The sequence below is a fragment of the Hermetia illucens genome, chromosome 5 (assembly GCF_905115235.1).
Source record: "Hermetia illucens chromosome 5, iHerIll2.2.curated.20191125, whole genome shotgun sequence".
NCBI classification, from domain to species: Eukaryota; Metazoa; Arthropoda; class Insecta; order Diptera; family Stratiomyidae; genus Hermetia; species Hermetia illucens.
Window position 1 is genome coordinate 96069399 of NC_051853.1, and position 27185 is coordinate 96096583.

General features: G+C 37.9%; 1 protein-coding gene across 1 annotated transcript in view; it reads right to left on the reverse strand.

Moving 5' to 3' along the window:
• LOC119658032 (kin of IRRE-like protein 1) overlaps positions 1-24010 on the reverse strand; it is a 257165-nt gene extending 233155 nt beyond the window's left edge. Inside the window, exon 1 of the mRNA XM_038065264.1 lies at positions 22960-24010. Coding sequence (XP_037921192.1) covers positions 22960-23047 — 88 coding nt within the window. The 5' untranslated portion in view covers positions 23048-24010. The remainder of the gene's footprint in view (positions 1-22959) is intronic.
• Positions 24011-27185: the final 3175 nt, after the last annotated feature.

Below are 27185 nucleotides of genomic sequence, written 5' to 3' on the forward strand. Positions count from 1 at the left end.
GCAGTTTGTTTGTTTAGGGTGAGCGTGTTATCTATGGCTGCAATATGTACGTATGTCTCGTAGTTTGGAAAAATATGAAGGATTATGTTGGATTTGTAGCTATATACGGACAGAAAAATGTGCGTTGAAGTTTTTTTCCATAAGATGAACACAAAACCTTTATACCCGAAGCGCGAGCTTCCGGTATTCCGACTTGTTATTTAATAAATACTTGCTTTTACTTAAGTAATCACTTAAGAGGAGCAGCTATGAGACAGTATGTGTCAGTCAAGTTAACCAAATTTAACTACATCTCCTGTTTGCTCGCCTTGTCGTCTATTTCTAGTTATACGTTTCCAGGGAAAGTAGATTATTGAAAAAGTCCAAAATAAGATGAAAATACTGAGAGAAACCAAAACGAGACCAAAAAAAAAGGCTAGCCTGGTCGTCCATTCAAATATTTTTATTATTCAGGGTTGTTTACTTATGAAACCAGGAAACATATAAAAGATCATCATTAAATTCACTACACCAAAATGAATTTAAAAAATTTCATTGTAACTTCAGTTGAATAGACCATTGAAGTCAATGGTCTTTGAGGTTAGCGGCAGCGTAATCCGCACAAGAATACATAGATAGTCTAAGAGGTTCCCATTTAAACGATTCTCGGCAAATTAAGGAAGCGGAAGCAAAATAATTTTAGTAAATGAATGCTGGAAGGGACATCGTACGAATGTTTTTTTTTTCAATCTTTTTATTTCGCTTATTCACCGAGGCACCTACGATTTTGATGGAGTAATCATTAAAAAGATTTCATTAAATTGTTTACTTCGCCGAACTTCAAATTGGATTTAATGTTATTTTTTGCTTTATTCTTTGTAGTTTTTTTACCCAAATTGTATTGATGGAAAGAAAATAGCCAATCTAAAACGACATTTCTTTTATTTAAAAGACATAACCAGTTTGATTTTTTTGATATTTTCTAGCTTTAAAAATAACGTGTCAAAATTTCAAGATATTTTCTTAAATACTTTTTGAATTACCGCCTTCTGAGAGTAGCTAGCTGCTCGTCGATTAGAAATGTAGGCTACCTGAGAGGCCGTCCCTAATTAATTGCTTTGAAAATGGGGAGGGGGGTTATAAATAACTATAATAGATTTATGGACAATATTGTTGATCTTCGCATTCACAGATACATATGAGTAGATAATAATGTGAGGAATTTTTCACATATAGTTGGCAGTCCCTTGCTTTTAAAGCAGTTAGATACTGGCCAATTTGGACGACTTAATGCTGCCACCCACATACATACATCTCTGCCTGCTAGTTACGCCGGCAGAACCCGGGTGCACCCGGCCGCAAGATGAACTGAAAGTACCATCCACGTACCGGGAAGTCATCAGTGTGACTCTCAATGTGGAAGACCTTGAGATGAGAGTTTGAGATATGTTTTTTGAGTGAGCATTTATCGAAAACGTTCATCCGCGATGAGGATGCCCCTAAAATTCTTGCTCACAGCCTAAATAAACAGGAAATCCTCGCTTACAGCCTGAACAAAGATATCTGGCCGGTTGACCAAAACGTTTTCCATTCGATACCGGCCGTCCCGGCCCACGTAAAGGTCGGTGGTCAAATAGGCGTAACTCAGTCGAAAGGTTCGGTATTCTAACCGAAGCGGTTTTCGCTATGATCCTAGGTATGTGTCAATTTCCAAAAAATAAAAATTTACCGGGAATTAAAAGAAATTTGAACAGTCCGTTGCAAATACCAATACGTCGGTTGAGAAACTGCTACATACAAACGACGAAGAAATTCTGATCGATCAAATTTATGGATAGTACATTCTTCATTTTTTTCTCTGCAATTAGCAATGCAGTGCTTTAAAAGGCCGCACCGGGCTTAAGATTTAAATTCACTGCGAAGTGCGAATGCGGTGTTTCATACGTTAATTCCGGGCCTATGATTCAAACGCATTTGAAATAAAATGGCGTGTAATCGGATGCGTCTGTTGGGTATTAGAATAAACGGAGTGAACTTTTCTTTGCCGTTTAATGGATCTTGTAACAAAATTCAACTCACAAACTTATGCCAGTTGCTTCGCGAATTTATGGACAACAACAGAATCAAAAAAATATCTGTAACAGAAGAAAACAAACTGATGCAAATTTGACGGTGTCAGGAGATGGTACATGAAAAACCGTGGGCATTATTCACGTTTTGGCGTTACCCCTCTTGCAGGAAAGTATTGTAAAAAGATGATCGATTCACTTGTGAAATCTACTTATTGTGAAAGTTTCCAGCATCGTAAAGAGGCAACCAGACTTACCAGACGTTGAATCAATAGGCAATAGGCAAGACATGCATGGTGGTCTCGAAATATCTCCACGGTCAAACTAACCACAGAAGGCCAAAAGAAGACAATGGGTTTCTATGGTGCTCTGCACATTTCCCTATGACGCAAAAGAAGTTCCCAGTGGGACATTCATCACAGCTATCCAATATGAGTAATGAACCCACTTTCTTCAACGTAATCAGGCGAGAGGTCGTCGACATCGCCGTGGCATCCACTGACATTGCAGCTCTTGTCGGAGAGTGAAGAGTATCAAACGATATCACACTCTCGGACCGCTCGGGCGCTATGATTTCGTAATCGGCTTGGATCCACCTCCGACTGCTCCATTTCAGAATCCACGGCAGGAAGATTGGGCGACTGGGCGCCCCGGTCACAATCCCTGGGAGACATACCAAATCCATTACTGGAATTGAGAAGACAACCCAGATGATCACGACTAACACGATAGAAGCTTTCAAAGAAAGCGACCAACTCAAGGCACCAAAGAAAGATAAAGGTGGAACTCGGATTTGGCAAAACAAAGGAGAACGACAAAGGTGCTTCTCAATCGTCCTCTGAAGTCTTCTTCATCCGCTGGCTGGAATAGGTATAAAAAGGCACAGACAGCTCTAAAAAAGAGGACCAGATGCGCTAAAAGATCATCATGCACACGGTTTTGCGAATAGACTAACTCTCTTGATCCAGCCTCAAAACTTAAGCGGATCCTTGTTTAAGAACATAAGCCGATCTGGAGACATACAGAAAGCGATGAAGAAACGGTAAACCATTTGCCACCAGTGTGATGACAATCGGGCAAAAGCAAAAGATTTTGCTAACGAGAGAGATGCCATCAGGCTGTGCCTAGCAGAATATCGGAAGAGGCCCCGTCAGCTTGAAGGAGAACTGAAACAGATCAGCAGATGAATTACGAAACAGAGGAAGAGAATTTATATGGGCGTGGAATTGCAGGTTAGGTTCAGTTCAATCAGCACTTTCATCTTTATTCCCATTTTTCTCAAAACTGCATTTTTTCAAATTTGCTGCAGTTCTAACTCAATAGTAAATATTCAAATCGACTTTTTTCTGCCTATCCGGTGTACCTTTCTGCCAAAAACCTTCAACCTTTTAGGCGAAGTTTTGTTTAAAACCTTGAGTAAATTTGTATTTTTTTTCAATTGGGCGGTTAAGGTCCGAGTTATAGCTTTTCAGAAGAATGACCCGTTGATTTTTCAACACGCTATAAAAAATAAATTTGACCATATACATGTATATCTGTTAGATAATACGCTAACGATTCCGCTTAAAGAAACTTTCAAACCTATCGACAGAGTTCCAACAGAGATTTATTATACTCTTTGCAAAATGTTAGAAAGTTTTATAGCACGTTGAAATCTACAAAATTTTGATTCATATCTTTGTCAAATTTATCTTTTATAGCGTATTGGAAAATCGACTGATCATTATTCTGAAAGGCTTGGTTGGTAATGTACTACACTATTATTAACTTTATTTTAGTAGCGAGCGATATGAGATGTTATTATCTTTTTTCAGATTATTCCATTGCGTAGTGAGAATTAGAATTAGGCCTGCCTTACTTCAAAATTGTACTTCCTATCTTTTCACCTTAACTTTGCAACCAATACCAGATGTGAGTGAACTACTAATCGATAGTTTTCATTTTCGGAGGCTACATATGGAGAAAAAAAGTCTTTGCTTGAATAAGAACTTTCTAATCTTTTAATTCAACACAGAATGATGTCACTTAGTGCATTCGTAGAAATTCACAATTCCCAAATTTTCACCATATTTCTTGCAAATTGGTGTAGCCATTCGCGGAAAGCGTGTGTGTGTGACAAATAGACGGAACATAAATACTAAACCGATTTTAATGAAGCTTTTTTTACACAAAACCTTGAAAAGGTTTCTAGATATTATAAATTTCTTTCCATCTTAAAGCTTTAATATGTCGACCATGAGAAATTGCGTTGCAAACGGTCACCGTAGATATAAGATTATAGGAAAGTAAATAACTTTGTAACTGGACAATATAATTGGAGTCGGGATTTAGATAATCTGAAAGCAAGGAATGAACTTGAAAGTCCAACCTCCGCTCAAACACGAAAAAATAATGACAGTGACCTCCAAAGTTCAATCCCTCAGTTTTTCAAGAATATATCAACAAGCCTTAATGAGAAAAAAATAAATCCTACACTGTCTCGCCACTTACCAGCACAGTATTCTAAGGTTATTTGGGACATTTTCAATCACAAATGATGAAATATTTTTTCAAATTCAAAGCATAACTGGAAATAAATTCACATATAGACGATCCAATTATGGTTAAATTACTTGAAAGGTTGGCACAGCAGACGGTCGTCTCTATCCTGTCTGTACGAGGTAAGTCGGTATATTTTTGGACAATTTACGAAGAAACCCCAAACGAGCATTCCCCATAATAGTGTATCGGTATCAATGTCAAGATTCTTCAATTTTGATCGGACAATCGTGAATCTCAGCTTAAATGCACACAATGGAAAATTCAGCCTACAATCGCATAGCAACAGGAATCAATTCATTCAACTTAAGATAAATTTTCCCGTTGCCATTGGTAGGCCTCCTAACATTTTTACTATTGGCATTCAACTCAGATTCCAATGAAATTGGAAACTTCAAGTAAGTATGCAAATGGTAAATTTAGGTGAATGTTATCCTCCAATTTATTTATTGATTACTTGGATGTCCTCCAACTTAAGTCCCATAAGAAAATGATATGAAAAAGGAATAAATTTTGAATAATTTATTGAATTATCTGGAAGCTGCCTTATTTTTACAAGTTTTCACAGTAATCGGTTCGCCCTGACAAATCATCTGGAATCATTTGTTAGTCGGAATGGAAATTATGGAATGTTCTTTTAATAAACGCGAAATTTCAAATTCAAGCAAATCCAGTTTAAGTAAAAGTTTAAGAAAAAGAAAAATCTTCACAGCAACAGCTGAGCTCCTTTACAATTATAATAATGACTGATAAAAGTGTTTATTATTCTGTAGTGTCTGAACCTGTTTTACAATTGACTAAGAAAGTCAAGAAAGTGAAAATAAGATATCCGCATTTGTTCCCGCATCTAAATAAGTACTAACTACCCCCAAAAACACTTAAACTCAGTGATCGAATGCGGACCGTTTTGCCCAACTTCTGCAACAGTTTATGTACTACAAAGTTATGCACTGATACACCATTTATTAAGGTTTTGTATGGACCTAAACCCTATTAAAATCGGTTCAATGGATATTTGGTGAGAACTTGTGAGCTGTGAATGCCTTTACATATAGTAAGTAGCGCCGCCATTTTCTGTTGAGTTTAAGAGGAGGCTCCGTATATATGCAAAGGGGGTTCACAAATGTATCTAATGAAATGACTCCAGCAGTACATTTTCAGACTGATGGTGACACAGGGGGGGGGGAGATAGAGGGATGAGCGCTCGAAATGTGAGCCTCAAAAAGTGAAGCAGGTCCCGTTCTCAGAGCCTATCCATCCGAAAAATCAAAATGAGGCATTTATACAGGATCTAGACCTCATCATACACCCCATTCCGATATATAATAGCATATTAGTGTATTTTAGAAATTTAGCCGGAAATCACCCTTAAGTTCATCCTAGATGACATCTGTATAAGTGATAAAATAAGACATCATTCTGGAAAGTTTGAAGTAAATCCGCTTCCCCCATTATTAACAAAGTTATAGATAGTCACAAGGGCATATCTTAGTTTTCCCTTTAGCCTTTTGAGTTATTTGTATATCAGTATCAATTACTCGAGACAACCATTGGTATATGCAAATGAAATTTGTGGGTGGTATCCAATGAATGTAAGTTATTACCAGCAATATTCAATTTACGTACATATGTATACGCACCTTGGTTTGCACGTATGCTTTTGGGCATGGAGTAAAGAAGAAATATCGAGATGCCTTTACCCAATAACGTACATATGTATATGTATTTGCGTGTATGGCATGGACAATGATTGTTTTGGATGAGAACCATATCTATCCTTAACATGTAAATATCTCTTGAAGTTTGGAAAAATATATGGAAATATTTTGAATTCTTACATAGCTAAAACTGAATTGATGAATCGAAAAACGTGCATAGGAAGTTAACCACATAAAATGAACACAAAACCTTTGTACCTGAGGCCCCCAGCTTCTGGTTTTCCGATTTATGTTTTCATTGCTAATAAATGAATTCGTTTAGTATTCCTATTATACTCCGAGTATATGTAGTAAATTTACACGAACGAGATGCATTTTTATATATTTGTTACCAAAGGATCCTACCTTAAATATAACATCCTAATCCCAAACCCAGATAAAAGACGAAGGTTTATCACAACTTTTTAGTGTTACCATCAGTAAAAGAGAAATGAAACACAGATCAGGAATAGAGATAAATTAAGTATGATTTCAGTTACTTCAATATGCTAAATCTTAGCTCGTCTCTGAGTAAAGGTTATTTATGCTGAGAAGCATCGCTCTCTCTACATCACATTTCTGGTTTTAAAGAAGGCATTCGACCGTGTGCCACAGGGATTGAACTTGTACGCACTGTCGCAACACCTAGTGCCAGAGGAACTCGTGAGCTGGGTTAAACTGCAATACCGTGATCCGATGAGAACAGTTCGAAGTATGGCAGGTACACGAAATTCGCTCCGTTCCTCCGCCAATGTTTATCAAGAAAGCGCCATCTCATCACTTCTCTTTCCTCTTGTTATGGATAGTGATACGGGACATTCAATTCAATGGTCCAACACTCTGGCCCAGGTAGATAATGTTTTCCAAGCGTCTCAGAAAATGCTGATCTCTAAAAACTTGCCCAAAAGTAGAACGATCACGGAACACGATCTGTCCAGAATTGAGTGATTTAAATATATCGGATCAATGCTGTCAGTCAACGGTGAACTGTGCTATGAAATGGCTTGCGGTATCAGCGCAGCTTGGATGAAGTGGCGTTCCACAACTGAGGTTCTTTGTGATCGACGGATCAACGGGCATCCCAAACCCAAAATTTACTACAGTATTGCCCATTCTGTTGCCCTTAGTATTTTTCAATGCTGATCGACTATTCAAGACAATAAACGGCCCTTCGCGATTATGAATACAAAGATGTTTGGATCATGGGGGTAACACGTGGCACGAACTCAATATCAAGCGACCAAACGCCCATCGAAGCAATGTTGGCTTGAAACGTTAGAATGTGATCATAAGCTTTTTGAATCTAGACAGCGATATAAGCGACAAAAAATACGCAATCGATCCAGATACAATAAAAGTAGAAAGTCCATAAAATTGTGCGGAATCATTCTTTATCTTACAAATCCCTTTTATAATTTACTGCCGGGTGCGTTGTTCGACATTGAGCGGACAAGGAGGTTCACGGATAAGGAGGATAAGGAAGCCCGAAAAAACCAAGTGATCTGTGAACTGGAAAAGTACATGGAGCAACTGCAGGAGGCATGGACGTTAGTAAAAAGCCTAGTACCATAAAGCCGTATACACCTCGGTGCTCATCCTGTTGAGACAAGGAAGCATATTTTAGCGATGGGTTGAGCGTAGTCATGCCTTTTTAGTACCAAAGGTAGTTTGGCACCTTCTGAAGTTCATCAATACCTCAGTACTTATTATTTTTTAAATAGGTACTTTCAGTACTTTCGCATTTTGCTGAATGAAAAAGTGATTGAAAGCTGAACTAGTAATGTTACGCCATTTGCGGTCACTTCGTGAATTCGGTCAAAATTCCAGTAAAATCGCAGCAACAAAATATCGGTTTGAAAGAATGCAGCTCACTATACCATGAAAAGTATAGAAAAGTACACTCAGTTGGATATAAAGTGGTACGAGCAACTGCGGAATTGGCAGTTCAAAAATATCGCGACGAATCTCATAAAAGTCCGTTTAGAAACGGCACGACATTAGAAGAAAATTATCTTATATGCACGGGTGGGCAACATCACTTTTAGGGCCTACGCAGAGCATTTTGAACATTGATATTCAATTCTGTGGTCTGGCAAAAGTAAATGCAACGTCTTTAACTTGAAACTATAAACATACATATATGCAACTGTCAAATGCAACCGTGGTGAAAATCAGCTAAGTTGAGGCTTCAAAGCCAACCTGAACATCTGTAGCATTTGCTACCACTTGAAGTACATATAAGGCACATCTCCTCAAAAAAACTATTTCCGAGATATACTGAAGGAAGCTAGGAACAAAATTTCTGTCGAATTGATTCCTTTTCCAATTCGATGCATTGTTGTCTTACAGTTGTAACAGCGAAAATTGAAACTGGATTTCGAATTTGATTGGTTTTTGATTATAATCCGTTTTTCTTGCTGCCCTCAAACTTTTGTTGCATTCGGTTATGTTCAATTTCTTTACCTTCCTTGTATTATCTGTATTACATTAAAATAAATGTTTCGGTCTTTTCACTGTTTAAATATGCGTGTTTCAACCCCCTCGCTTCAGCAGACGTGAAAATATTTTCCTTTTGCTTCAATCTAAGTTCGCTCATATAAAAGCGCCTTTTAATAATTGCTTCCGATAACACTGGTTGAGTATTTTGATAAACTGCTCAGTTTCATTCGGGAAGTCGTGAATTCAATTTGAAGAAATGTTAACTTCGTTTGGAAAATTATCAATTTTGTCTGGAATGTTGTTAATTGCGAACATTTGGAACTACATTGCCTTGTAGATTACCTAGTAATTTGATCCTGTAAATTTCATTTGGACACATGTTAACTTGATTTGAAAATTATAAATTTTATTTGGAAAGACATGAATTTTATGTGGAAAGTCATTAATTTGAGGTGAAAACGTCTTTAATTTTTAAGTTTCAAATGTGTGAGACTCGTTAATGTAACTCGACACCAGTTGGTGTAGGTGGAAGAAACATCACCACATCAAGTGCGTAGCATGTCAAATCTCCGGATGTTACTGAAATATCTTTTTAGTTTATTAAATTTGTGAAGGTACGATACCATGAAAAATCCCTTGCAGCATTCCCGAACAGATCAGTAGACTTTTGAAAATACTTTCTCAATTAGATTCATTATAGAGGATTATAGCAGTAAAAACGTGAAATTTACTTCTGTACAGTATAATATTTCATTGATTTCGTTCCCTTTGTGGATCTGGGCATTGTTCGTTATGGTTAACGCTCCTTCCCATGACCTTTAAAAATATGCACAATTTCTCCCCATCCCCATCCCCATGTTGATTGGATCAAAATATAACACAATGCCACCTGAAATTAATGATATTCCAGGGTAGTCAGCAACTTTCCAAATCGAATTCATGGCCTTCCAAATGAAAATAACATTTTTCCAAATCAAATTTACAGGATCCAATTCTTAAGTAATTTAAAAAAAAAACCTTTCACAAAACTACGTTTATAGTTATGATTTGGAAAAATATTAATTTCTTTCGGAAAGGCATGAATCTGAATTGGAAATGTGTGAATTTGGATAATTTCATTTTGAAAATAGTTAATTTCATCTGAATTGTCGTTAATCTAAGATGGAAAGACTACGTTCGCGTAATGAACTTTTTGATCTGTCACGGCTGCAATCGGAGTTACATTTCCCCTATGAACTGTTGGAATTGTGACTAGTCCCGGAATTTTTTGTCATGGTAGGGTGTGCTTTCGACGAAAATGCTGAAGCTAAACATAGAAAAAATCGATGTTATTTTTCAATATAGTTGTCTGCGAGGGCGATACAACAATAATAGCGGTCATACAATTTTTCGATAACATTTTTATAGTACGATTTGTCTTTAGCCACAAAAAAGTCCTCAGTTTCGGCGATCATCTTTTTATCAGTGGTAAATTCCTTTCTAACGGGCATTCTCTCGAAGTCTTAGAACAGGAAAGGATCGCTGGGGGTCAGATCTAGAGAATAAGGTGGATACGGAAGCAATTCGAAGCCCAATTTATGACTTTGGCCATCGTTTTCATTGATTTGTGACATGGAGCACTATCCTGATCAAAACAGATCTTTCTTTTTTTTCAAATGGGAACATTCTTCCGCGCTCCAATAACGCTACGAGATGGTCGCTGTTAATGATTGTCCCGTCTCGACATAGCCGAGGAACATTATACCATGCGCATCCCAAAATACTGTTGCCATAGCCTTCCCAGTCGATTGTTGTATCTTTGCAAGCTTTGGAGTCAGTTCACCACGTTAGTCCAGTCAGATGACAATCGTTTTGATGCTGGTATGAAATAATGGAGCTACGATTCGTCTATAAATTCGGATTTGTGCGAAGGGAAAACTTGAAACACTGCTTGGAATCGTCAACTCGTTGTTGTTTTTAGTCGATCATGAGCTCGCGTGGCACCCACAAAAAATGCTAATTTTATTTTATTTAGGGGAATGCTAATTTCGTTTGGAAAGCAGTGAATGCGATTTTGGTAAATGTTAATTTCACTTGGAAAATCGTGAATTTTGCTTTGAAAAGACATATATATTGCGTGGAAGTTCTTTCTTTTGATACAGAAAATTGTTAACTTTATCTGGAATATCGTTAATTTGCGAACAAAGTGCTATATACCAAGCGATAAGAGGCAACCAGCGGTTAGAATTTGTAGATTACGTGTGTTTTTGTTGGAATAAAATACAACTGTCAAACATCTCTAAGACGTAGGAGAAGCAACAATTAATATAATAATAATCATTCAAGTTTGAGTGACACTTATGATCATACAAAAAAATACTAATTTTTTGTAATGCTTGGACTTTATGAGCACTGAGAATGAACTCCACTTAAATAATTGCCGAGAAATTCTAGGAATTCTTCAATAATTCTTATACTTATAGGCTGCCGATTTTGTCTTATTTCTTACAAATTATACTAATTATATTCGTCGAATGATGTTAAGAAAATGCGTTTGTCCACAAGAAATATACATGATATGAAATGCGCTAGGCTAAGTGAGTCACGTTCAATGCAGCTGTGACTTAGCACTGAAAAACAATTTGATTGGTATAACGTAGGTTACTTCTGTATCCTTTCAAAGATAACGTTAATCCAACTTGCTTTTCGCATTTTTAAACAGAAGTGCGATCTGGCACTACAGATTACGTTATTAATAACAAAGAACGGCGTAAATCAAAGACCAAAACGTCACAAAAATAGCAAATACAAGAAAAAAAGATCTAATTTTTCAACAAATTATTCATCTTGATTGGTCCACGTTGTTTTATCGCAAAGGTATCAATATTAGAATCAGTGAAATATTAGATTATTGTATCTTTCATCATCAGCATACCTCCATTAAGGGGAAAAACCAGGATAGTGAAAGATATGGACAAGTCCGTCTTACATTTAATCTGCAATGCTTGTCTTTCTAGATTATCGCCCTTTTCCTGCGTTTTACTCCTTAGCAATTTTACGTCGGTTCCTGCCTGTTTTGCAGCGTCAGACAAGAATTTCACCGCATCCCTATGCGTTTCGAGTTCAATATTTGCATTATGTGCCGATAATTGTGCCGATGAAGATTTTGAGTAGATTTCGAAACAAATAGTTACTTATATTGTGGCCTTCAAAGATTCATCAATATTTTAAACCTGAGCTCCTTACGGTCGCTAAAAATATTTTATTTTTACTTATTTCATAATTCAGTTATTGAAAACGATGTTATCAGCTATATAAATTATTACAAAATAGAAGTTAAAAGTGCCATCACTAGAACGGAACAGATGCCTCTTTTGACGATTTCATTAGCAATGAAAATGACCGCACATTTCGAACTATTATAGATTTTCATCATTCATACGCCTTTTCTGTGTGATTTTTAAGATATTAAAGTAAGCCTAAATGAAAGTAAGTCGGGAAACCGCAAGCTTACATAAAGACATTTCACACATGATTTCTCTCCGATTTTTCAGTTTGGTATAATAGTTTCTGAGAATGGGTCCATTGACGAAATGATCACTTACAAACCCCGCATTCCTCACCTTTCCAACAAAATTCAAAACTAAAATCGACTTTGGAAGATACTAATCCAGACCTTTCATTTGATACACCACATGATAATTATTTGGTAAAAAAAATGTACACTCCCCCTTGCATGCTTGGGTTCCCCCTTAAACTCTACATAAAAGGGTATAACTCACTGTATGCGTGAGCGTTCATTAATCCCACCTTTCCACCAAATTTGGTGTCGATAGCTGTAACCGTCTTCGACAAAAATGCGTGTAACGGACAGACAGAAAGACAGACGAACAGACAGACAGACAAACAGACAAGCGGACAGTACTGATTTTAATAAGGTTTGGTTTTACACAAAACCATGAAAATGATGTGGGTTTCACGAAAGTTCAAGAGTGGTTTTCCCTATTAAGTAGATAAAGAGTAACGGTTAGCAATACTTTTCAATGCGCTCACCGTGCTCATGGTGAGTTCTTTGATCTACTGGTTATGGTCATGTACCAGCAGCTTTGATTCAATAGGCAAATTTGTGTCAATGGTTTAAGGTCTCTGGGGTTCCCGGTAGATTTAAACACTTGGAATAGAGATGATTCTGAAATATATTTCAGTTTCCTTCAATATATTTGAGAAACAAATACTAATAAGAAATTCCGCTGGTTTTTAAATATTATAATTTTTGAAAAGTTCAACTCATTCTCAAAAACTGACAATTTGCTCTTTACTTTATCCAATCAAATTCCATTACCAGCTTCCTTCACCTTTTCAGGTATCGAGTTTTAAATGTTCAATTTACGCCCACAGAGTTCATGGAGAGAGAAGCAAACTTTCATGAAAACTCCTACAACCGATATTGAAAACAACTTGTCCGAATTTGAACTTTCTTTGACTTATTTGTAATTTAATTTTCTTAAAATGCCTCGCATGCTAAATATTTCTCTCCAAATCTATTAGCTTTGCACTTCATGACATCCCTCTCCGCCAGAATAACACCACCAACCAAGAAATGTAAATTCACCATTTATCTTATTCGTCGCCTTAATATTCTAAGAGAAATTACAATTTGCAATTTAAATTTATCTTCATTGTCCAATTGTGTATGTACGTATTTACATATGTATTGAGCTTTCAACCTTTCACGGCATTTCGATTATAATTACTATTACCAGCTAGCAAAGTCAAAATTCTTACTGAAGTAGGCTTGTAGATGAAAGTGACTACTCTATGAAGCGCAGGTTATTTTGATGTAACAACTCTCAAGGCCGTTGTAGGGGGTAAGGAAGTGAAATTTAAACCCTAAAGTTGGTTCGTGGACTTAACGAAAGATATTAATTCCTTTATGCTACCTATGAGGTTGACAAACAACAGTTAATCAAGAGTCCATTGCTTGACTGTGGAAAGCGCTTTATACTAGAAGATAGTCCATGAGAATCTAGCTTGCTTCTGCATAACTTCAACAGTGCGTATTTTAAGTTATGTCAAGTCTGGAGCATGGCTCGCTATCGGCCCGTGGCCCCCTGTACACACCTACACCCATCTGATTTATAAAGTGCCGCATCCAGGTTATAATGTAACGAAGGCCAAATCTTTCTCTTTTCAATACAGGTACCGAAGGGCTATCAAGAGCGGATCCCCATCGGTCAACAACTTTCTCGTGATGCTTCTGTATTCTTACGATACATGCGACGATTTTTATTTGTTGGTAAAGAATATGCTATCATTGACTTATAACTCATCGGCCGTTTTTCGCTTCGCCCTCGTTACGAATCCGGAAACACAGAAACGTGATCTGCAATATCGAGGATTAGAGTCCTTACAAAGAGCTTAGTTAAAATATGGGACTCAAACACACTAGGTAAATTTAGTTAGCGATATTCAACAGAAACTTCTAGTGGCTAGTAAACTTACCTTCGAACGGGAAAGAACAAGTTTTCATTCAGAGAAATGTCAACCACTAAGACCTTGTTTGGCGGTTTAGTTTATTTTTATACAATTGAAGTTTGTAAGTTTCTATAGGGTTCTTAACAAGCAAAATTGCGAACTCTTGGCCGCGTTCGAGGGAAGAATCCTTCCAAGAATTTTTGACCCCCTACAAGGGGATGGACGATTCAACGACGACGAAATCGATCAGCGATACCACGATCGTTGTGGATAAAATTCGGCTCAATACGGTGCGGTGGGCGGATCACTTAATCCTTATGGATGAGGATGGTCCAGCCCGGAAAGTCAATAAAGGCAATATCTATGATAGAAAAAGAAGACGGGGCAGACCCTGCTTGAATTATGCTGTAGGCCAGGACGCTAGACAGTTTTTAGGGATGTCGAATGTTGATGCACCGATGATGAAGTTTCTATCACTACATATGTACATACGGAACATTCAAAGAAGAAAAACTCAACAGGAAATTAGTAAGCCCCTCATTGTAGGCTTCAAAGTGCCAAATCAGGTATTGTATAATCCGCTGTTTACCAACGGTTGTCTTTAATCATTTTGATTTCAGGATACAGGCTCTCGGTCTCGAGGATCCGTCAGGTTAATTTGGATAAATTTTATGTTTGTAAGCATAAGTGTCTTCTAATGTGATACCCGCCGGTAACTGAAGAGTATGTTACGTGCAATCAATGCGCAAGTATGGTTTTTAAATATTAAAATCCGTTCAATGTCTGTCTGTCTATCTATTTATCTGTCTGTTTGTCAAACGCACTTTTCTCAGAAACGGCTACCGATTGACACGTGATTTGGTGACAAGGTGAGAACTGTGAATGCCCAGGCGTACAGTGAGTAACACCATTCTACGTTGCGATTAAGGGCGGACGGCCTCATATATATAAAAGGGGTGTACAATTTAGTCATGTTGGGTATCAAATGAAAAGTCTTGATTAGTACTTCTCGATGCCGGTCTTAGTTCTGACATTTGTTGGAAAGACGGGGAGTGATAGGTGTAGTAATGATTTCTTTAACGGACCCATTCTTAGAAACCACTTAACCGAAAAATCTGAAAAGAGTTATGTAGCTGCCTCTATGCGTATATGGGAAAGTGAATAGAACCCCCCCCCCCCCATGTAGTATGAACAAGCTTGATCAAAATCGCTACATTACTAACAAAATAGCTCAAAATTTTCTTTACGGTGTAAATTTAATGCCACCCAAAATACTAAATATCAATATCACACTAAAGTGTGTAGTTTGACATGCTAAATGCTACCTAGAAATTGGATAGTTCTTCACTCAAATATGCTTACAGAAGAAACACACAAAATCTTTCATACCTGAAGTGCCGAGCTTCCGGTTTCCGGTTCCAGTTTGTTTAAGATAATAGTAGTTATTATGGCAGGAACTAAGCCAATAGCCCTAAAGGCAAGCCAAATTAGAAACACAAAGCACATGCTCCTTACAGTATGTTTCTGGATACAATGGCTTTTTACTTCAGAGAATATGGCAGTTTCTCAAGAAACTTCTCAGAATCTTAGGTGGAAGATACATTCTATCGAAACTATGAAATATTTTTCCTTAAGTTTGTTGTAAAAGAATAATAAAACGTCCCCATACGGGAACATAGGTACATGTTTACCAGAAACGAAGCTGAGAAAATAAAAAGATAAGCGAAATGACCCCAGCGCAGTAAACGCAGTACAGATATCAGAGAGTTTAACTAAATCTGATGTTTTCCTGCGGCATCTCTTACCAAAGTTGTGACCCGATTTATTTCTACTTCCTCCTCTAACATCTTTCAAAATACAGTTGCTTCAGCCCAGAATAATGAACCGCGACCCTTCGTTGTTATCAAATTTATTACCCATTTCTGGAGTTAAATAGTGTTACTTCTACTCTGTAGTTAGCTTCAAACCTGCTCAACCTGCCACTGCCCAAGTATTGATTGGTTCTTTGAAAACAGTCTTCCACTATATTTTAGAGGCTCATTTAAGGGGGTCATCCTGTGTGTCGGATCCGAGGAATCGATTTTTTTGTACCAATTGTATCTAGATATAATGTAAAATGTATGGGCAAAATTTTTTGATATTCGTAGTCGTTCGGAAATTACAGCGTTTAATAAGTAAAATGTCACATGCGAGGTTTAAGTCAATGGTCGTAATAAAGCGCATATTTATAGGCCCGAATGACGTTCAAATGACTTCGCTAAAATCATAAGAATCCAAGCCAAGCCTTTACATGTGCTTCTTCAAGAAACCTTGGGTTTATGGACTAGGTATACCAGATTAATGGTTTCTTAAGACTTAATGGTTAAAAATCGCATTCTACTTTTTAAATGCGATTTCTCGAAACTGCATGTTGAAAACCTGCTGTCACCATAGCCCAAAATCTATCTCACGAAATTCTTTGGAATTTTCACGATTTATTCAAAGCATATTTATACGGTCCGCAAACTAGGATAATTGTGATTCATTCAGTAGTTTTTTTTTATTCATTGAAGAAGCCTTGAAAAAACACCAAAATTTACAAAAAAAAGTTTAACAAGGCACCAAAAATGTAGGTTTCAATATTTTTTAACAATCCCATTTTACGGACTGTGGTTAAGTCCGCACGTTAAAATGTCCTTTACATTTTTTCTTTAAAATGATCACTGCGGCCTCTACGTGGTGCAAATTTGTATTTGTACCTTTATCCAGTTTTTCACACAAAATTTCTAAAGTAAGCTAAAAAACCACCTTTAGCATAAAGAATGATTACGAAACCGGCGAAGCCCTTTTAGTCAGCAGAAGGTATGATTTTGATGAAACCCCTACATGTTAACCTAAATTGGATATACTATCTGCTACTATTCCTTACATCTTTCTTAGCTATACGCTGTCCATTGCATGTGACGGACTATCGTCACTGGTGACATTTACTGTCATGAGATCAACATTTGAATCTTTCGGAGGTCTAGAGGATGCGTCTTTGTTTTACCTGCCATTGTAGTATTGGCGTTCTTATTGCTTAACGCATCATCACTGATAATATTCACCTTTTTGGTGCCGTACAGGAAGCAGAGATTACACTGCTTTGTGTGTGCGTAACAAAAATATTATAGATTTGCTGCTTTGTGCCTAGACTACGCAAGCAGCGTGTTGTAAGTTGTCTATGGTGTGCTCGGAATCCTTCTCAAAGTTGGAACAAACCAACATTGTTGAACACTTCAACTTCAGCTGTAACACCCAGTTGGATATGTATTCTACTGGGGTTAATTGTAAGAACCCTGCACTCGTCTCATTCTCTAACTGGGGGCGTCATCAATTTGATATTCGAAAATAAAACGCCCGAATACTATATTCAGATAGCCTCAGGTGTGAACGCAGTTCCTTTTCGTCATTGTGCAGAATCGCAATATCACAATGACTTCGTCCTTTCATAGGCCAGTCTTAACGCGATCCTAGGAGACAACAAATACCAAATATTTCACTGAAGTCTTCATGAAAATATGCATATCCAATTGGGTTTTAAGCTTCGCCACATCTAGTGCCGTCCAGACTGCGTCAATATTACTCATGTGGTTTAATTCATAGTTTCCCATTATTATAATATCGTCTATATACCTTTTTTACCCTTTTTCCAGTATGATGTTTCAGACTGCATGAAATACTCTTTGAAAGGTTTCACAACCATTCTACAAATTAGGAGGGAACTGGAATTGTATTTCACATGATTAACCAAGAAGGCAGCATTTTAGTGGCCAAATTCCATCAAAGCGATGTGACTAAACTCGGTTGTCAGATCTTAGATAGCACTAGATTAGATGATACAATATGTTAATAATCTCTAAGATGGGATATACAACTGGCATAGTCGTGGTATTATATTTGGTCCGTGGAGGACAAATGTGGAAGAAAGATTATTCCCAAATGATCCGGTCCCACATCAACTAAATGTGGACTTAGGGCAAAAATAACATAGTATATAGTTTTCTAGAGTCTATTCTTAACCTATACTTCTTGGTTGTTGATGCATAAACTCTTTTTCAATAATGCCGCCCTTCAGAGTTTCTGGATTTCATCTTTCACTACCTGTTTAAGTGCGAAAGGGTATTTGGCTTAGAATCAATAGAGCGAATTTCCGCCTGTATCTTAATTGTAAAGTCAGTTTGTATGCCGTTCTATTAATCAATTGTGATGGCCGTTGTGTTTGCGGAAACGAATGTTATTATTGTGGTGAAGATAGCGGATGATGGTGTGAATTGTACCGTGAAAATGTCGTAGGTTATGGTTTACGATAGAAATTGCAATAGAAATTGAGCGATAGAGTTGGTGGTCCAAAGAGACTAATAGAAGCATGACATTGATTGATGTTACCGCCTACAGAGTTGGCGAAAAAGATTTTATGATTTAGCGCTGGATTTTTTACAAACTGGTTGAATATAATTTTTGATGGACTCATTGTCTATCAAAATGCTCCTCTCCTCATATTCAAAATACGGAAGGGAGGAACTGTTTATTCTAAAAATTTAGACCTCAACATATTTCCTCTACTTCGTTGAGCTAGTAGAGTTCCTGATACGATAGCTGTCGGTGAATATCGCCAATTTTATCTCCCACATATTCAGGCGAAATTATCTCGTGAGGATCTTCTTCGTAATTGATTTTTCCTGGTATTGTGACTGATCGACTAATGTTTCCGGGGGAAATTTCATTGTATTTTGTCAGGTTGATGCCCTAAGAGAATTAGTATCTAGGGTGCTTGAACCTATATTGGTATTCATTATGAGTGTTCTTATTAACAGATCCACTTCTATTGGCTCAAATCATGGTTAAGGCCAAGGTACGGCCTCTAGGGTCCTCCTGGGAGTGTGGGATCTTGCCTTGATTTGGTACCACTTGTTTGGATATGGAGGCGTTGAGTACAGCTGATATTGATTGGTAAGCTCTGTATAGATGACTCCTCTTGGTGGCAGCATCAAGTTTTTGCCTAGACGGAGCAAGTGTAGTTTAATGATTGGGCTCTTTTGCGAAATTGTTGTACTACTAGCATTCGTAGTTTTGAACGGAAACTCAGTGCTTGCGTTAGATCGATACCCGTTCCGTGCTAAAGACTTTAGGCATTCGCAATCCCCTAATAAAGACATCTAATAACTTATCTCTATATCATCCCATCGCTTTTTGTCCCTTTCCATTTTTCCAATTTAAGTCAATATCAGAGAAAGGTGGAGATAAGCCTCCTAGTAGAATTGTTCAATGGTACTATTTTCGTGTACGAGAAAAATCATTTAGTACTCAGGTGCACCAAGGTCTCTTTCGTCCTTTTGGTCTAAAGTAAGCAGAATACACACACCCAGTCCAAGGTATAAAGCACAATTCGAAGACCACATCTTCCTCCCCCTCTAACTTGGTTTCCGTATTTGGGGAGCGTTCGTATATGAGCGTGTTTTATGCTCTGTTTCGATGAGCAGTGTGTTACACCTGAAGATCGGACAGATTTGGCGTAGAATTCCCAAGCGGAATTTCCATAAAAACGGAAATAAACTTAGAACTGATTATAGAGCATTGCTCTTCTGGAATAATGTTTTGAGTATGACAGTCTAATAAATGGTGGCGAAATTTCATAATAAAGAATTCATTCGTAAACATGTTTCAAAACATAATGATCTACCTACAAAGAACAGTGCATCTGCAGTAATGACAGAAAAGCGGAAGTCCTTACAGAATATTTTGGGAGTTAGCTAAAAGTACCTCCTTCTTGAAACAAGCTATAGATTCGATTTGACAGCCAAAAACTTCAATTCCGCAAACTCCCATAAACTCAGCACTTTTAATTGTTGGCCTTGAAGCATATTGGACCCTTACATTCAAGACATTAACAGAAAGTCATCCGTAATCAGGAACCTTCCCCCACCTTTAATAAATTTTTTTGCAGTTCTTAATAAATAATGAAATGTATCTCTTTCGAAATAAAAACCTTTAATCTCTTTCTCCTTCTGTCAAATTTAGGAAGACTTTTTGAGCGGATTAGGACATTCGAGTTGATTCGACCTTTAATATTAATTCTAACCACAACTTTGAACTCCGGATCCGGTACGCTCTAAGCTATCTCCATGACATCGTGAATACCTGACTCGATGTCAACGATAATCTCTTTTTTTTATTTTTTAGAGAACTTTATTTATTATTGTCTGTTCTGATTTTATAGAATTAATGCTAGTGATCAAATCTAACAGACAAAAGAAAACATATAAACTCTTTGTTTAAGGATAGAAAGGTCCTAAATCCGCATCCATTTGAAGTTGGACCATATCTAATGGGAAGCAAATTACTCCCTCTTTTTTGCTCCACGGACCCCCCAGAGCTGGCCAAGCCCTGGCCCCAAGTATAGGCGGACTTACGGTCAATATAATATCTGGAACTATTCATTAGTCCAAAATTAGTTTACCAAGTTAGAGTTAATATAAGATGACAGTATTTGCTTTCATTCATGCGGTTTCTGCATGTCGTTAACCATTGCTCTAGCTTCTTGAGATAGAATTCTAAGGATCTTGACGCCTCCTTAGCTATTTCTGTGAGAACTGCGGATCACTGTGTGTTCCACAACCGAATATGCTAGCAAGTTATCGTCAACTTACATGTTGGAAACATGTATCAGATAGAGTAATGGTCCTAATACGCTTCTTTGGGGGACACATGCTTCGATAGAATGATCAGTATTTTAATCAGAATCAAAATTTCGTATAGGTTTCCTAATTTTACACAATAATCTTTTGTGCCATACTCTGTTAAAAGACTAGGCAATGTCGAGAAAGACGGCGAAGTAATATTTCTTTCCGTTGAAAGAGTGCCTTATTGTTGAAACGAAATGATGATCCAATTCTGTTGTGTCACGATTTTCTCGGAAGCCAAATTCATCGGAAAATTTTTAGCAAGCACAATCTTTAATACTAGCAGTTTTGTAAAGACGTTTGATCGTTTGATACTATTCTAGTAATCATGTACTTGCTTCAGACCTTTTCCTAGTTTTACGGGAGTAATTACAATGACATTTTCACATGCTCGAGAAGTAACCAAAACGTGTCATCGCGCTCAATATCTTAAATAAATCCTTGATGGCGTAGAAGGTGATTTCTTTGACCATTTTGTTTGTCATCTTGTCTTAATGGCATCCGGTAAACGGTATGCAGTAGACCTAGAAAAGCCCTTCGGCTCCTTATGGTAGGTAAATGGATTTATAACTTAAAGTAAAATTTCCTTGTTATTATAAGAAATTAAATTCGTTTCTAGTCCAATCCTATGTAACATTTTCACGACTGGTATAAACTCATGAGCACCGTGTGGTCCCGTCCGGTTCAACCTTATACAAAATTTTCACAATTGACGTTCTGATCCCTAGTTCTGGGGACCGACTTTATCTTCAAATCTTAGTCCATTAAACAAACGAAAGCATGGAGAAATATTTGGTAGATCTCAATAAAATGTAGATACTTTTCTTCTATCTATCCAGATATGTCTATACAGAAGGAAGCTTACAGCTAGAAACAGAAACTCGGGAGGCTCATCCTATCGACCTTGTTGTTCTGTATTCGAATCCTTCTTGGCCGTGGAAATTTGTGTTCGTCTTTGTTTTCTCTTGCTATTGTAAGCTTATGACCTATCACCACTGATTACAAATGAAGTTGAAGCATTGTCTCATTGAAAATCAGGTAGGCCGGAAAACAATAATGAGAGGAAAAGAATATTTTCCATGATTCTGAGGAGTGAACAGGGGACATAATATATATGCAGTTGCAAATCGCTTTCTTGGGAGTTCCGCAAATCGTTTCTGTATATGTGAAAATTCTAAAACAATATTTTTCCTTTCTCGGACCCAGCTATTATAAACACTCTCCTCCTCATTGCTTTGCATGTATCTTGATATGTATAGAATTGTTCGCGAAGGCAGAAAATCAAAGTTTATTATTAAAAAAAATTAAACTACAAGCAATATTGAATAATATTTCATTTTAACATCATCAAACCACCACAAATCTATTAAAAACTATTTACAACTAAATTTTTACACTCGTACGAAGTATTTACCGCACACTTTGGTAAGAAAGAATCTAAATTTGTATAGATAGAAGTTGGGAAGAATATCAGGAAGTAAGCAGCCATTCGGATATTTTTCGTTAAAAAATGCAGATTTGTAAAGAATGAAGTAGCGACAGAGCCAATGGTCTATTCCATATGAAATTGTATTTATCCTTAAGAACATGAACGAACTACAACCTTCTAACAAAAAGTGCATATTGCACTTTGTCGAATATAACTGAAGTATAGTCACCCTTATCTGTGAGAAAGGCATACACAACTTCTCCTTATCCAAGAATTCCAATATTCTTTGCAATAGCTTTCAAAGGCTGCATTGATATCAATTCCGAAAATGCTTAACCATATCAGGCATCAAGGGAATCCTCCTTGGATAACATCAGATTAAAAAGCATAAGACGTGCAGCAGGATTTCCTTTCTGAGTCTAGAACTAAAAGGAATTTACGCCTACCCTCCAATGAGTAAATGGGCCAATAACAAAAAATAGGTCAACTACGGCCCCCTTCAATCTTTTAGATATTGAGGCACGACAGATGCGAGCAATTCTACACCCCTTGGTAGTTCCATATGTGACTGGTGAGCCGTTACTCTTAATCAAATAGAAATAAATGTGCCCCAGAAAATGTAACTGTACGAGAACAAATGAGATATTACTCACCATCTTTAACACCTGCCACGATATCCATCATTAGGGCTAAGTGGAACAATATAACCCCAACAGGCAGCAGCTCCATTCTCATTTTCATTTATACATTTGGTCTGGAATTGACGCGATTATCGAGCTTTCTCACCCTCTTCAATCGGACGAACGAAACGCAATACACTTTCAAAACACTCCACGCTACAGCCTCTCTCTGCACTCCGCCAAAAAGACCGAAAAGCGGGACTAATTGAAATTATCCACTCGGAATTCAATTAAAAATCCATTTGGGTTTCTTATTTCCAACATTTTTATTACACCGAATCGAGATCAAACATATTTTCACAATTGCCTAAGACTTTCCTCGCACTCCTCTAACTTTTCTTCAATTTCTTACTGACGGAACCTGAACTCAGCACTTTTATCGACATTGATATTTCCCTTTTTCATCTCGTTTTCTTCCCAAATGCGATAATTTTCTATTCATCTATTCATTCACTAAAACGGCGGTATTGGGCGGACCAGCTGCCGTTCTTCATTCATTTTGATTTATTTGGTGAAGATACAACAAACTAACAGATACGATATCAGACTACCGTTGAAGCAGATAATCCCGAGACCGCATGATATATTATGGAGCGCGAATTGTTTGGATTAAAGGGGGATCTTCACGTTTTGAAGGAGCAATGCATGTGCACAGCATCAACCAGGACTCGCACCATTTTATCGATATTATCGGATGGCATCAATCTTATGGGTCAACGAAAATGCGAAAACACTTGAGGTTTGCTTTGGACCGGTTCACATCATCCTTGAGATCACATTCCGAAATCACTAGCACTTAACCGAATCAGATTCCTGAAAATCCCAACAGAATTTGCTATGCGGAACAACTGATCCCTCACCGATAATCCCGAAATTTAGAGGCAGAACAAAACAAGGATAACGGGCACATTGAGATGTCGATGCTCAACCTAAGATTTGCATCTGCATATATATGTATATTTATATAATCCGACAGGTAGTAAAAACGTACGAGTTGCAATCAGTACAGACCATCTGTGTCATATTCTAGTCCGGGATAAACTAAAAGAGATAACTGAAGGATATTGGACGAACCCCACCTGTATCTCAAGTTGGGGTAGTAGGCAAACATTTTCGCGGGTCTCTGGTCCACACTACACAGTAGTTATGCGACGCGGAGCCGTACGACTGCAAAGTTGTGTATCAACGATGAGTATGCGCCCGGAGGATATATCCACGTAAGGATTCAGTAAAAGGAAGTTTTCCTTAACACTTCAGATGCCGTAATGGAATTTAGCCTGAATGTACTAGTTATCGCAATGGAAGTTGCAAACTTCACTTGTAGACATAAAACTATTCATATTTTCAAAATCCTTTATCCCTGGAGACCAAGGACCAACTTCGCCTTTTGAGTCATTAAAGGAGAAGACGAATTCCTTTTCCAAAGTTTACATGTTCGAAAAGTTTAAAAATAATAGGCGCAAGCAATACATTTGCTAATTTTGAATTGCTTTTAAGGATGAATGGGGTTAGATCCTTCAAATTATGCTGGTAGTATTCCTAGGTATAATTTAATGTCAAATCATGTTCTCATAAAAATAAACGTCATCTACAAGTTGGTTTAAAATCTCGATGGCAGTTAACTCATTAGAAAATTACTGTTAGCTTCATAAAGTCCACAACACGTAGTTGGAATCAAAAAAATACGAGTCTGCGCGCTTCCTTCAAATCCACGCTAAACATTATGAATGTCAGTGCCATCGGTAAGTGTTCGGAAAACTTCCATCGTTCCGAATGGGACTACAAACAAGGCCAACGTGAGTGCCCCGACAGGATAACTTTTGAACGGTTGGATGGAAATGGACCTGAGCTGTTTGCTTGCGAGGTGCTGATAGTGGAAAGGCGCAAATAAAAGTTTATCCGCTCTGTGCCAAACCCTTTCGTCTTGGGGTGTGTTTTTAAGTGATTTCAAAGTTTAGCTTCTAGTCTTCCATCTTATGGGGTGTCTACATACTGCATTGTACTAGCCTTGGGGTTGTTTCCTGTCTACTTTCTGAGTTAGTGCCACAACTGGAGTTCCTATAATGTGGAGAAAGTTGTGAACCGCGGTAAGTTTTCTCTGTGCTTTGCACGGTATTTCAGCGTGAGCATTTTCTAAGATTTCCAAAGATTTATAGTTGAGTTTTAGCCTAGTGCGCTTAATTGGAGGGTTTTCCATTTGTGCAGAGTATTTATTTTTTACTTTCCTTTTTGAAGGACATTGCTCTGCAGGGCTTTAAAAGTTTTAAGATGGAACAAAAAACCGACAAGCGCCTTTAATTAATGAGGATGGCAAATCCTTATAGTAACAAAGTAAGAGGTCAAACGCAAAAATGTTCTAATTTACAAAACGAGAAAGTTTATTCTTTATAAAGCAAAGAAAGGATGCTTTTATTTTCCCATGATTGTTTCGATAAGGCCATGTTCAACAAATCTCAAAGAGGAATACTACGAGGCAATTCCTATAGGTTTGATTCATCTTCGGAACTTTGATATTAAGCTGGAATATCACAGATTATCCATCTTATTTTAGCAGATCATGCCGGAAAGGATGTCGGATAATAGTATTGACGCGTGAGATTAGTTATCGCCCGCCATTGAGGTGAATGGGTGTAGTAGACAGAGGGGCTAACGGCTGCCCCAACGTTGATTTGCAATTTTCGCGAATCACATCACCATCTTCAAGTTCAAAGCGGTTGTACCACGCATAGATTCTCACTAGTGGTTTAAGAGGAGTTTCTAGTCATGCAGAACTTTGTTGACGACTTGGATGGTGAGGACTTCCGCTTGGAATACACTTGTGAAACTTGGGAGACCATACGGCACCGACTTCATAGGTCATCATTGATCCATTGATGAAGAGTACTGTGCCACACTAAAGTTTTTCGTTAAATTTGGTTTGCATGTGGCGTAGTCCGTGAGAAATGCCCAATTTTCCCGAAGTCATATACGATGTAAATATGGTCGTATGGCTTCGCTATCCAGCATCCGAACTCACGTAGTCTAACGGCACTGCGCGCTGCAACGTATTTAATGTATTTAATGTGGAAGACTAGGGGAGGTGTGCATTGACGACATCTGCCGGGCAGCACTGCAGAGCCTTGGTAGCATCGCGGTTCTTTGAATCCTATTAAGCTTCATTTTACTGTGCTTGTTGCTCAAAGCCGTACGTTAGGATAGGATGCAGCTGTGTACATCCAGAGAACCATCCTTGCCCGGAGTCTCATTTCTTTGCAAGCATAGAAGGTTATATAGGCCTCCTTAACCGGCAGTTTTATGTTTAATCTCCAATTTAACTTAACCTTTGTCCATTCAACCGCGATAAATGAAATTTGGATACCCTTACCTTGGTGGTGAATAGCAACAGTTTTGTTTTTGTTATCCGCGTTTTGCGGCCCACAGCACACCTTTTCCAAAACTGATAATAATGGGAAGAAACATCCCTGACACTAATATCACCAAGTCGTCGGCACACGCCACCACTTTCACCTCACTGCTGTTCAATATTCACAAAATTTCCTTCATCACTATTAACCAGAGGATCAGAGAGATGGCGCCACTCTGTCCATGTAGCTGCCTCCCAGATTGGACTAATCCAGTCCCGGTTCTTAGTATGGATATTATCCAATACGTGGGATACCCTTCCAATCCAATACTAGTCAAGGCTTCCTTGATTGCGAACATTATTCAATGGTCCTCCGATATCTAATTTATATCTCGGGCTAAAGTACTTGTACTGCAGTTACCGCTGAACCGTGTCTATTACCGCGTGGAAACCGGTTTATGTAGATCTGCCTTTGTGGTTGACATTCTCGGACTTAGAAGTGCGGGACGCGTTCTAGTGTCTTCAACACGAAAGAGGTTAGGTTGATTGGGCGAAAGTCCTTCGCGGACACCTGGTCGCGCCTGCCCGTTTTCAGTATGAAAATCACTGGTGCGCGTATCCAAGACTATGGTACGTATCCCAAAGAGATACAGCTCCGATAAATCTAGACAACCCAAGACACTGCTGCTTCTGTAATATGACTGGCATTATGTCATTTGGACCCGGGAATTTATATGCAGAAAAGTTGTTTATAGCTGAGCCCATCTTGTACTCAGTAATCCCTGATGCAGCTACATACCCTCCGAACAAAAGCTCTTACTCACAATCCTCCTCACTGGCGAGAAAGTGCCTCAGA